Source organism: Manacus candei, unplaced genomic scaffold (assembly GCF_025592945.1).
Source record: "Manacus candei isolate 608988 ecotype Guabito, Panama unplaced genomic scaffold, ASM2559294v1 h1tg000073l, whole genome shotgun sequence".
Taxonomy (NCBI): Eukaryota; Metazoa; Chordata; class Aves; order Passeriformes; family Pipridae; genus Manacus; species Manacus candei.
Window position 1 is genome coordinate 3,262,140 of NW_026138121.1, and position 12,119 is coordinate 3,274,258.

General features: G+C 56.0%; 2 protein-coding genes across 2 annotated transcripts; both read left to right on the forward strand.

Annotated features, from left to right (window-relative positions):
- Positions 1-872: 872 nt before the first annotated feature.
- Positions 873-6,051, forward strand: LOC127480462 (11-beta-hydroxysteroid dehydrogenase 1-like). The gene is made up of 7 exons (XM_051808655.1): positions 873-1,004; positions 1,124-1,215; positions 1,845-1,975; positions 2,535-2,646; positions 3,245-3,430; positions 4,039-4,182; positions 5,789-6,051. The coding sequence occupies exons 2-7, from the start codon at positions 1,128-1,130 to the stop codon at positions 6,022-6,024; spliced, it is 897 nt and encodes a 298-aa protein (XP_051664615.1). The 5' UTR covers positions 873-1,004; positions 1,124-1,127; the 3' UTR covers positions 6,025-6,051.
- A 2,069-nt stretch (positions 6,052-8,120) lies between these two features.
- LOC127480464 (11-beta-hydroxysteroid dehydrogenase 1-like) lies at positions 8,121-12,035 on the forward strand. Its single transcript, XM_051808658.1, has 6 exons — positions 8,121-8,352; positions 9,356-9,486; positions 10,027-10,138; positions 10,267-10,452; positions 10,855-10,998; positions 11,410-12,035. Exons 1-6 carry the CDS (start codon positions 8,265-8,267, stop codon positions 11,628-11,630), a joined length of 882 nt encoding a protein of 293 aa, XP_051664618.1. The 5' UTR covers positions 8,121-8,264; the 3' UTR covers positions 11,631-12,035.
- The last annotated feature ends 84 nt before the right edge of the window (positions 12,036-12,119 follow it).

Genomic DNA, 12,119 nt, shown 5'->3' on the forward strand with positions numbered 1-12,119 from the left:
ATCAAGTCCAACCTTTAAGTGATTTCCACCAAGAAATCAGGTGAGGCTCTTGCCCCAGCAAACACATCCTTCCCCTGGCAGAGAAGGCTGAGGCTCCAGCGAGGCAATTCCAGGAGCACAGGGAGCTCCCACATCATGTCCTCATCCCACAGCAGGTGCTGGGACTCTGCAGTGAAGATCCCAGCAGAAGACCAAAGCTGGAACATGGTTTATCCCTATTGCACAAGATCCATGGCGTTGAATTTGCTGCTACTGAGGCTCAGGGAGTTAAGAGGGTGCTTAGTGGGTTTTTCTCGAGGTTATATTCATCTAAAGTCAGAGCAGAGCTTGTACAAAACTCAAAGCAGGAACCACAGCAGAGAGGCCCCTTATTTCTGTGCAGAAAACACACACAGTGTTTCACTGCAAACCTCTCTGTGCTCACAGAACCCCTTGGAGCCAGGCTGGCTGCACCCTGGTGATGGGTTCTGCTCAGCCCCTGATCCCTCATCTGCTCCCAGAGGGAACAAAAAACGAGATGGAAATCTAAACCCTGCCCCAGCAAAGCACTTCTGGAGCTGTTTTGGAGCGTGACGTGCTGCTGGGCCCCTGCTGCCCAGCTTTGGGCACAGAGCAGTGGCACCCTGGGGAGCACAGGGACATTCTCTGGGTGTCCCCCCATGGCACAGCAGCCCCCCAGTCGCTCTCCCAGGGCCAGACCCGGGTCACATCCATGCACAGTGCCTGCAGGAATAAAGGAGGATGTTTAACCACCTGCACTGGGCTCCCTCTGATGTTCTCCAAGTGAAACTTGATGCTGCTCAGCAAAGACACACCTCTTCCAGGGTGTTGTGCAAAATTCTGCATTTTAACGTAGGACAGGAAATATGAAAAGAGCCGGGCAGAACCCAAACAGCCCCGCTGGCCAGGCCGAGCAGCGGGGAGCAAATCAAAGCCTTGGCTCCTCTCATCCAGCCACCCGTGATTTTCCAGGGCTTTGGAAGTCGCAGCTCCTCCGCTGACAGGTTTTTAAGGATTCTCATCGCTGCTTCCCTCTGGAGCAGCTCTCTGCAGAGAGCTTTTTCTTTTTTTTTTTTTTTTGGTTCCTTCCTTCTCTCTCATGCTGTATCTCCTCGCTCCACAGTGGCATGGGTCGGTTGCAAAAGATTCTCATTCCCTTGCTGGGATTGGTTTTGGCCTTCTGGTTTTATTCTGCGAGGGAGAATTTCAAACCGGGTGAGTATCCAAAGTGACTCTGCCTTTAAAGCAAAAATATGAAAAGCCACATTTGAATGCTTTGCGTGGAAACCATTCAGAGCTTGGACCAAGCCAAGCCCGAGCCTTTGTGTGGTGGCTGGTAGCAGAAAAAGTTGTTTTAATGAAGATTTGAAATCCAACCGAGCGAGGAATATGCAGAAATACTTCCCGGGGGGGAGCAGGTGAGGCAGGGGGCTGAGGGGGAGAGGGCTCTGAACGCTCCGTTTTCCAGCGTGCAACAACAGAGTTTATAAACATGACTTTTAAATAATGGATTTTAAGTTCAGAGAATGCACTTAGTGGGTGATTTTTACTACAGAATAGTTGGGGTGTTGGTAAGTTTTGTCCCGACTCGTGGAAAAAGCTGCTGAAAGAGTCAAGCGCTGTCCCTGTGTCGCTGCATTCCATGAGGAGCTGCAGCAACTCCATGGCTTTTTCCATGAGATGGGAGGCATGTCCTGGTGCTGGATGCTTTGCACTCACAGGCTCATTTACTTTCCAATTAAGTGCTTATTCTGTAGGGTGTTACGGGATTTTTTTGAGTTTTAGGGTTGTTTTTTCTTCTAGCAGCATTTGGATAAATTAAATGCCTGTGCCTCGGTCCCCAGAGATGCTGAAGGGGAAGCGGGTGATCGTGACTGGAGCCAGCACTGGGATTGGGGAGCAGATTGCCTATCACCTGGCACGGATGGGATCCCACATCCTCATCACGGCACGGACAGAGGCCAAGCTCCAGAAAGTAAATGGCAAACCGGGCATCCCCACATGCACCTCCACAGCAGGGCACACACAGGAAGGCCAATCTCACCCCACAGGTACACCCACCACGCAGGAATATCCCCACAGGTAATTCCCACAGCACAGATCCCAGCTGGGAACGGTGGTACTCACAGGCAGACACCCCTGTGCTGCCCTGTGCGTGCACAGAAACCCCCCTCTCCTGCAGACACACACACCCTGCAGAACACGTTATAGGATTTGAACTTATGTACACACATCCCCACGGACACAGGCTGCCTCAGCACACACACACACACACCCTCATTCCACTGCAGTGATAGCCAAGCCCCTGCTCTCCCCACACACACACACGTGCGATTCCAGACCGCACGGAGAAAGAGCCAGACCGCCTGGGGTGCAGGAATAACTTCCCGGGCTCCCTTTGAAGCTTAGAAGGCTCCAAACAGGCTCCCAACCCGCTGTTTTAAGGTGGGAGCACATCCCAGAGGGAGCACAGACCCCCCTTTTGGTCCCCCCCCGGGGAGGGGTGCGCTCCTGACGGGCTGTGTCGGTGGCAGGTGGTGCGGCGGTGCCTGGAGCTGGGAGCGGCCTCGGCGCGGTACGTCGGCGGCACCATGGAGGACATGGCCTTCGCCCAGCACGTGGTGAGCGAGGCACAGGCCTCGCTGGGTATGTCTACACATTGCTCTCCACGAGTGACAGCAGAGCAGGGCATCTCATCCTGGCCAGGCTTATTGCAAAAAAAAAAACAAAACCAAAAGACCAAACAGTGGGAGAAGCGGCGCGAGACGGGAGAAGTTTCCCCCTGGTTCTGCCCCCTGCCTGGCTTCACCACTGCCCCTCCAACTGAACTGCGCTCTCGTTTTCAGCCCCGTGCCCTCACGACATCCTGTTGCAGTGCCACGGTCCTGGATTTCATCACCCAGGGGCTGGAGCGGCCGGCGGCCCCTCGGCAGCGCCGGTATCGCGGTCACGGGTCACGGCTGTGGAAATGCACAGTCCCTTCTCCCTCACAGGGCCCACACGCAGCTGGGGGTGATCTCCCTTGTGCCATGGCATTTGTGTTTCGAACCAAAAAGCAGTATATCACAACGGAGTTTTTACTGGCAGCCACCATCTGCAGTATATCCCTACCCCAGAGATAACGGGCCACAGCTCTGACCCAAAAACCTGATTTCTTCTGATTACACTTCCCAAGAAAGGCTGTTTTGCTGGTTGTAGCCCTCTCCCTCCCCCCCAGCACTAACACCCTTTCCTCTGCTTGCAGGAGGCCTGGACATGCTCATTCTTAACCACGTTGGTGCCTCGTACTTTGGTTTTTTCGATGGGGACGTTGAGCACGTACGAAAGCTCCTGGAAATCAACTTCCTCAGCTACGTGGCCATGACCACGGCAGCCCTGCCCATGCTGAAGGAGAGTGAGGGCAGCATTGTCGTGGTTTCATCCATGGCAGGTGAGTGGGGAGCGAGGTGGGTGACATGAGATTCACCCAAAAGACACCGTGGGCTGATTTTCGTAAGTAGCACAGAGGCATCCTAAAAGAGCCACAACTGCTTAACACTCACAAAAAACCAAACCAAACCAACCAAACAAACAAAACCAAACACCAGAAACAACCCCAGCACCCAAATCCAGATTGTTTTGGGATTTTCTTGATGGAATTTGTTTTCTGCTCAATCCAATCACCTCAATTTGCTTTTTGACCAGCCCTGCAACTAAACCCCAGAGCTGGTGTGCTGGGCAGTGCTCTGGGCATCAGTTTAGCTCAGGATCCAGGGTCAGGAGTTTAAACTTTGCTCCACCTCTCCCCACTGAGGGTTTTGTGGTTACTTTGGGTTGCTCATACCCTCAGCAGAGGTACGAGCCATGGTGTTGGCCATAAGACCTTAAAAGAGCTAGAAGCCAACAGGAATATTTGTAATGCTGCTGTTCAGGTGCCAGGATGACAGTTCACTAACAGTGAAGTCCCCTTGGGGAAAATCCTCTCTCTGATGAAGGGCAAAACAGAGGTTCAGGCAGAGCAGCTTCCTGTGCTGTAACAGAACTTCACTCTGTGTCCAGGTAAAGTCGGGTTTCCCTTTACTGTTCCCTACTCTGCGACCAAGTTCGCCCTGGATGGATTTTTCAGCTCCCTGAGGCAGGAATTCAGCATTCAGAACATTAATGTTTCCATCACACTCTGCATCCTTGGCTTCATTGACACTGGTAAGAGTTGTGCTGTTGGATGCACTTGTCAGGAGCTGAGCAACACCATCCTGCTCCTCAACTCCCTCTGCCACCAACTCCTCCTCTCCCCTCCGCTGCTGCTCCTCCTCCAGCACCTCTGGGGTATCTCTGGGGGATTCCACCTCTCTGCCACCAAAACCAGTCTCAAAACTAATTTATTTTCCCCGTGTCATGTGAAACCAACCACTGCTTACAGGCTGGCACAGCCAAACATCCAGTTAATACAAATACCAGCCACCTCCCTCTCATCAATCCCACCTATTGATACAGGAGCAAAGAAGGGGAATGCAGTGCATGTGTTTTGCATTTTCTGGGTGGAATTTGTTTTGATACAACCCACTCACTGCAGTTTGCTTTTTGAGCAGCCCTGCCATTATACCCCAACTCTGCTGTCAGGCTCAGCTGAGACAAAGAGCTCACCTACTCCCAGTACGTTCTGTAGGGCAGCAGATCTGAGTCTTATCAATTTATTTATGCTTTGACATGCACACTGTCCAATTTTAGGAAACATTTTGTAAGCCCCACTCTCTGTTTCACATCAACAAAGTGGCCTTCCTCAGCTGCCCCCACGTGCTCCTTATCCCCTGTGTACCCTCTTCAGCCCCTCCATGTACTCCTTGACCCCCTGCTCCCCTTTCAGCCCCTCAGGTATCCCACTCGCCCTTCTATGTGTCCCTTGGACATTTTCTCATCCCTCTGTCTGCCCCTCAGCCCTGGGTGCTCCCCCACTTGCTCCTGTGTCCTCCTCAACTGTCCTGTGTGTCCCTCAAGGTCCTAACTTGCCCCTCAGCCCCTGCATGTTCTCCTCTGTGGACCCCTTGACCCCTGGCTCTCCCTGTAGCCCTCTGTGTGTCCCTTGGGGTCCCCACTCACCTCTCTATGTGCCCCTCAAGTCCTCTCCATGTGTACCCATCATCCCCTCTCTGTGTTCCCCCACTCTCCCCTCATCCCCCCCGTGTGCCCCACATGTCCCTACACACCCCTCTCTGTGCCCCCCGAGCCTCTCCCCACCCACCTCTCTGAACCCTTCTCTGTGCTCCCCCACTCTCCTCTCATCCCCTCTCTGAGACCCTTGGGTTCCACACTCACCCACTCCCCCCTCCTCCTCCCATGTCCCCCCTCGGGGTCCCCACCCACCCCTAAGCCTCCATGTGCCCCCTGGGGGTCCCCAGTCGCCCATCTCTGTGCCCCTCGAGCCCCACTCACCCCTTTATGCACCCCTCATCCCCTCTGCGTGCTCCCCCACTCTCCCCTCATCCCCCCCGTGTCTCCCACGGGTCCCCCCTCTCCCGTCATCGCCCCGGGTCCCCCTTTGTCTCTGAGCCCCTCGTGGTCCTCACTCTCACGTCATCCCCTCGGGTTCCACACTCACCCACTCGCCCCTCCTCCTCCCATGTCCCCCTCGGGGTCCCCCCCCACCCCTAAGCCTCCGTGTGCCCCCCGGGGGTCCCCACTCGCCCCTCTCTGTACCGCTCATCCCCTCTGCGTGCTCCCCCACTCTCCCCTCATCCCCCCCGTGTCTCCCACGGGTGTCCCCTCTCCCATCATCGCCCCGGCTGCCCCTTTGTGCCCCCCATGCCCGCAGACCGCGCCGTGCGCGCCGCCGCGGAGGTTCTGCGGGAGGTGCCGGCTCCGCGGGACGAGTGCGCGCTGGAGATCCTCAAAGGGGCCGCGCTGCGCCGCCGGGAGCTCTACTACCGCTACAGCTCCACCCGCCTGCCCCTGCTGCTCCGGGACTGCGCCGCGGACCTCCTCGACTACCTGGTGAGGAGCCGCTACCGCCTGCCCGCCGCCCCCGGCACCCCCCGGCCGGCCCTCTGAGCCGCGGGGCACCGGGGAGGGCTGGCCCGGGGACCCCCGCCCTGTGCCCGGGGAGGGCTGGCCCGGGTACCCCCGCCCCGTGCCCGGGGAGGGCTGGCCCGGGGACCCCCGCCCCGTGCCCGGGGAGGGCTGGCCCGGGGACCCCCGCCCCGTGCCCGGGGAGGGCTGGCCCGGGGACCCCCGCCCCGTGCCCGGGGAGGGCTGGCCCGGGGACCCCCGCCCCGTGCCCGGGGAGGGCTGGCCCGGGGACCCCCGCCCCGTGCCCGGGGAGGGCTGGCCCGGGGACCCCCGCCCCGTGCCCGGGGAGGGCTGGCCCGGGGACCCCCGCCCCGTGCCCGGGGAGGGCTGGCCCGGGGACCCCCGCCCCGTGCCCGGGGAGGGCTGGCCCGGGGACCCCCGCCCCGTGCCCGGGGAGGGCTGGCCCGGGGACCCCCGCCCCGTGCCCGGGGAGGGCTGGCCCGGGGACCCCCGCCCCGTGCCCGGGGAGGGCTGGCCCGGGGACCCCCGCCCCGTGCCGGGCATCGCCGCCGCTCCGTTCGCGATGCGCTGGCGGCACCCGGAGGGGCGAGGGAGGTCTCGCAGCCCTGCCTGTCCCCGCCCCCCCCCCGGCTCGCGGAAAAAAACCTAATTATTGAAGCTAATTGTTAAATAAAATGTACTAACAGGACGGCTTTGTGCGTTGTCGCTTTTCTCTGCTAAAAAGCTGGCGCGGCTCTCTGCCGGCTTGGCTCTCACAGGGAGGCTGAAATTGGGGCAATAATCCTTCATTGTTTCGTTTTTGGGAATATTTCAGCCTATTTGTTACTTTAATAGCCAAATTCATAGAATTATAAAATCACAGAATGGTTTGGGTTGGAAGGGACCTTAAAGATGAGATAGTTTCATCCCCCTGCCACAGGCAGGGACACCTTCCACCATCCCAGGTTGCTCCAAGCCCTGTCCAACCTATCCTTGGACACTTCCAGGGATGGGGCAGTCACAGCTTCTCTGGACAACCTGTGCCAGGGCCTCCCCACCCTCACAGGGAAGGATTTCTTCCTAATACCCAATCCAAATCTACCCTTCTTCGGCTTAAAGCCATTCGCTCCCCATTCCCCATCAAATGCAAGCTTTTACTCCAAGCAAAACTTCCCAAACTCCCAGGCAGTTTCCTATACAAACATTCTAACTGGAAAACACCTTCTAGATGTGGGACAGTGGGAACACATTCAGCACATGCTGAATGCAAACCCAAGCCCACAGCGAGCTCTACACCACTTCCCCAGCTTGATCCATTTACTCCTCCAATGGTTCTGGCCATTCCTGCACCAGCTGTTCCATGTCCTGGGACAAAACCTCCCCAGACTCTTCCCACTGAAGCACTCTTTGCTTCTATAAAGGAAATTAGGAACTGCCATTTCTCTTGTCCTTACCTCAAGATCTCCTACACAAACCAGCTCACACAGAGCAGGTTTTGCCCTTTAAACTTCCTCTTTCAGACAGTTACTTGCAAACCCATTTTCCATGTGCCCAGGTAGATGCTGAGCAGCGAGATTCACAAAGTTGTGAAAGCTGAGGGTCTTTCTTATTCATCCACTTAGCTCTTTTACTGCCTTTTACAATCCATGCATTCCTCAAGAGTGCAATTTTTTAGGTGTAAGGGCCACCCAACAAACTGTCAGCATTGCACCAATGGTGATATTATGGAGGATAAGCCAGAAACATCATAACTGATTGGAAAAGGCAAATTTGCCAGCCCTGCTCTCTCCAGATATTTCTGTGAACCTGTACCACAGTGATACCACTGATAAATAAATCCTTGTGGCAGCCAATGAGGAAGGGAAGTGTTGCTTCTGTTTTAGAAGTGCAGCGGAGGGAGAAGGATGTCCATCCATCCCCCCTCTGCTCTGGGGGGACACAGGTGTCCCAGCCCCAAAAGTAACCACCAGACAACACACCCACCACTCCATGGAGTGAGAAAATATTCAGTGCCTTCCCTTGAACGCTCTCAAAAAGCACACCTGAAACTCCTGGCAGGCCAAGGGTGTAAAGGGACAGCCTAAAGTCCAAAGCCACACTCTCCATTAGGTTAATGTTTGCTAAATCACTGGCAGAGCAACGAAAAGATCCAACAGATACCAGCAAACTTACGCAAGACAAGAACCAGCTCAAACCTTCCCAGCCCCATCTGCAGCCACCTCCACCTCCAGTGGCCAGAGCTGTGGGGTTTGTCTCACTCCTGCCTGTATTTTTGCAGAGGGATGGGTTTGCTCCTGAAGATTTTCATCCCCTTGCTGGGAGCAGCACTGGCCTTTTATTTTTATTCGGCACCTCCGAGTTTCAACGAAGGTAAGTCATGGGGAAAAAACAACCACAGGGAGGCTGTGCCAGCGTGGCAGAGCGTGCCATGCAGAGGGGCACAGGCCACTTGAAGGGCCTTTTGGAGCACAGCCAGGGAAGCCAGAGTGTGGGAGGGCTGAGGGTTGGGAGGGGAGGGCAGGCAGCCCCCGTGCAAGGGGTCAGAGCACAGGAATCACAGAATCAGCTGGGTTGGAAGGGACCTCTGAGAACAAGTCCAACCCTTGATCCACTACTGCTGTGGTTACTAGACCATGGCACTGATGCCACATCCAGTTTTATCTTAAAAACCTCCAGGGATGGAGAATCCACCCCTTCCCTGGGTAGCCCATTCCAATGGCTGAGCACCCTCTCTGGAAAGAAATTCTTCCTAATATCCAACCTAAACCTCCCCTGGCACAGCTTAAGACTGAGTCCTCTTGTCTTGCTGAGAGTTGCCTGGGAGAAGAGACCAACCCCTCCCCCCGGCTCCCCCCTCCTGTCAGGGAGTTGCAGAGAGTGAGGAGGTCTCCCCTGAGCCTCCTCTTCTCCAGGCTGACCAGCCCCAGCTCCCTCAGCCTCTCCTCACAGCACTTGTGCTCCAGTCCCTTCCCCAGCCTCGTTGCTCTTCTCTGGACCTGCTCCAGGACCTCAATATCCTTCCTGAGCTGAGGGGAAGAACTGCCGGGATTACACCGGCTCTGCTGGGACACGCAGCGTGCGACCTCTGTAAATGACTGACTTGGGAAATGCGCGCTTTTCTGCTTTAATCCTTTTATTAGCCGGCTCTCCCTGCTCCCAGGCCAGGCTGGGTGCAGAGCTCGAGCCTCGCACGGTCTCCCCACCGAGCCGGGATTAAGGATCGGGCTCCAGCGGGGGTCTGGAGAGGGGTGCCCGCAGCTCCCGCACCCGAAGGTGAGGGGCGGCAGGGCCAGAGAGGAGGCACAGTGCCCACGTGCGGATGGAGAGACAACAGGGGCTGTGCCGGCTCTGAGCTCCGCGCCCTCCCCTCCAGAGATGCTCCGGGGGAAGCGGGTGATCGTGACGGGAGCCAGCAGCGGCATCGGGGAGCAGATGGCCTATCACCTGGCACGCATGGAGACACACCTCCTGCTCACGGCACGGACTGAGGCCAAGCTGAACAAAGTAAATGGCGAGCAGAGCCAGGCTGGATGAGGATACCCACATGGGAACACCACAGACACCTTCCAGACCCACCCCAGTGTATCCCCAGCACGAGCCTGTTCTAACACACACACACACACACACACAACCCCCACTACAAAAATTGCATTTTCAATGCTGGCAGCACAGCATTTCCTTCTCTGCAGCCTCCAGCTGTGAATTCTGACCTCCACCAGCACAGACAAGGCCTGCTCAAGTCCTCGTCTGATCAACCCTTGCCCTTTCTCCAGTTCTGAACTGGTTTTGTATCCTGTATAAAACGGAATCAAAACACTAACATTAAGCAATCACATCCCTATTTATAAACACTAAATATTTGGCTCAGATGTGCTGTCATTCAACCCTGCAGACAGAATCAGTTTTCCAAGCAACATGTCTCGTCCCATAAAGGGAGCAGGGTTTCCAGCAGGACAGGGAGATGCCCTGAGACAGCAACAGCCTGGGATGGGGGTGCTCCGTGAAGGTGAGTCCATGTCAACACCATTCCCCCCGTCCCCACAGGTGGTGGAGCAATGCCTGGAGCTGGGAGCTGCCTCTGCCCGCTACATCAGCGGCTCCATGGAGGACCCCTCGTTCCCCGAGGTGGTGGTGAGGGAGGCTGAGAACACCTGGGGTAGGTGCTGTGGAGCTGCCCCTCCTCGCTGCCCAGCACATCCCCTGCCCCACTTTGGGGGTCATTTCAACCCCCAGGAAGCTGCTTTGCTCAGCCTGTTGCTAACAGCAAACGTGCTCTGCTTGCAGGTGGCCTGGATATGCTCATCCTAAACCACATCGGTCACTCCGCCTTCAACTACTTCGATGGGAACGTCGGGCACATACGAAAGCTCATGGAGACCAACTTCCTGAGCTACGTGGCCATGACCACGGCAGCCCTGCCCATGCTGAGGGAGAGCGAGGGCAGCATCGTGGTGGTCTCATCCCTGGCAGGTCAGCACACAAGGGAGTCAGGGTCAGCAAGACCTGGATCCTGGATACCCAATTCAAGTCCTCTGGGAGATTTATAGCTTATATTTTGTCCTTCTAGTCACCCACTAATCACCTTCAGGCATAGCACTGCAGTTGTTTTACGTGCATGGCCACATATTAAACATGGTTTGCTATCTGTGGGTCTCTCTTCCTGAATGCAGGAACAGTATCACCCCCAACAGAAGGTGTTTCGTGCCATATGTTACATTTTAAACATTCCTGCACTTGTTTATTTCCCTCAAGCATTCATGACAGTTTACTCCATCATCTAAATCACAATACTGCAGCTCCTTGAAGGGCAGGAGGAAGGGAGAGCTGGTGCCTGCCCAGCACATGAACCCCAATGTTGTGTCTCTGCTCCAGGTAAAGTTGGCTCCCCGTTTATTGCTCCCTATTCCGCAACCAAGTTCGCCTTGGATGGCTTTTTCAGCTCCTTGCGACACGAATTCATCATGGACAAGGTCAATGTTTCCATCACACTCTGCATCCTGGGCTACATCAACACAGGTAAGCTCAGCACTACCAGGGCCTCGGGACTCGGACCATTCCCAGGCAGAGCCAAGCTGGGCCCACCCTCTGGCTCCAGGCTGCTCTGCCACCACTGCTGGACCCTCTGCCTGCAGTGTCTGTCCAATGGTGGAAACAGGACCCCAACTCTTTAAAAAGAGTGGCCTGGGACTTTTAACTCTGCTACCCTTGCAGGGGAGGTGGGGATTCCACCCCGTGGTCACTCAAGAGCTGGAAAGGAACAGGAAGGGCATAGCTGTAATTGTTATTGTAACTGTTCCAAGCCTCCTTAAGCAGGTCTGATCCCCAGAATTTGTCAGTTTGAGAATTCTCCAGACACCCTGGCTGGTGCCTGTGGCAGCCCCTCCATCTGACACCACTCCTTCCCTCCCTGTGCTCCCCCCTTCCCAGAGAGCGCCGTGCGAGCGATCTCGCACGTTATCCGGGACAAACCGGCTCCAAAGGAGGAGTGTGCCCTGGAGATCATCAGGGCTGGATTCCTGCGCCAGCGGGAGCTGCACTACCCGCCCTGGGTGGTGGGCACTGCCGTCCTCCTCCGGGACATCGCCCCCGAATTCCTTGACTCCTCCATCAGGAGCAGCTACCGCGTGGAAAACCTCAAAAGAACGTAGTCAGCGAGACAGCCAGTGTGCCAGGACCCCTTGGGCCAGGCAGCAGAGGTTTGGGGGTTAACCCAGCTGCTTCCACACCTCCCGTGCTGACACATCCTGGCAACTCAAGACAGGATGCTCTAGAAGTGTGTAACATGGCAGGAGAACACCCTTTTTAGAAATGAACTCTTGCAACTGGCTTTTTCCACCCAAGAGGCACTTCAGAGAAGTCCTGCAGCAGGATCTGCTGCCACCATCCTGCTCAACCTCCAGAAACTGTTCCTCCATGGAAAGCCACCAAGGCAGAGGTACCAAGTACCACAGGACACAAGCTAGAACAGGGATTTGGGCCAAGCAGCACAAACCACCCAAAGCCACAAGAACCAGCAAACTTTTTCTATCCCTTCTAGGCTGGCCTTTGTAAAAATAAATCCTACATTACTACGAGATCTCTACGTTTCATTGTGTTCTTTTTCCACGTGCACAAGCACAGAGCCCTTATCAGGGCAC

Excerpts from the sequence above, each read along its gene's own strand:
- LOC127480462 (XM_051808655.1), top strand. The coding sequence starts at position 1,128 with ATGGGTCGGTTGCAAAAGATTCTCATTCCCTTGCTGGGATTGGTTTTG. Across the intron at positions 3,431-4,038 it reads CGTGGTTTCATCCATGGCAG|GTAAAGTCGGGTTTCCCTTT; the intron begins GTGAGTGGGGAG and ends CTCTGTGTCCAG. Across the intron at positions 4,183-5,788 it reads CCTTGGCTTCATTGACACTG|ACCGCGCCGTGCGCGCCGCC; the intron begins GTAAGAGTTGTG and ends CCATGCCCGCAG.
- LOC127480464 (XM_051808658.1), top strand. The coding sequence starts at position 8,265 with ATGGGTTTGCTCCTGAAGATTTTCATCCCCTTGCTGGGAGCAGCACTG. Across the intron at positions 9,487-10,026 it reads CTGAGGCCAAGCTGAACAAA|GTGGTGGAGCAATGCCTGGA; the intron begins GTAAATGGCGAG and ends CCGTCCCCACAG. Across the intron at positions 10,999-11,409 it reads CCTGGGCTACATCAACACAG|AGAGCGCCGTGCGAGCGATC; the intron begins GTAAGCTCAGCA and ends CCCCCTTCCCAG.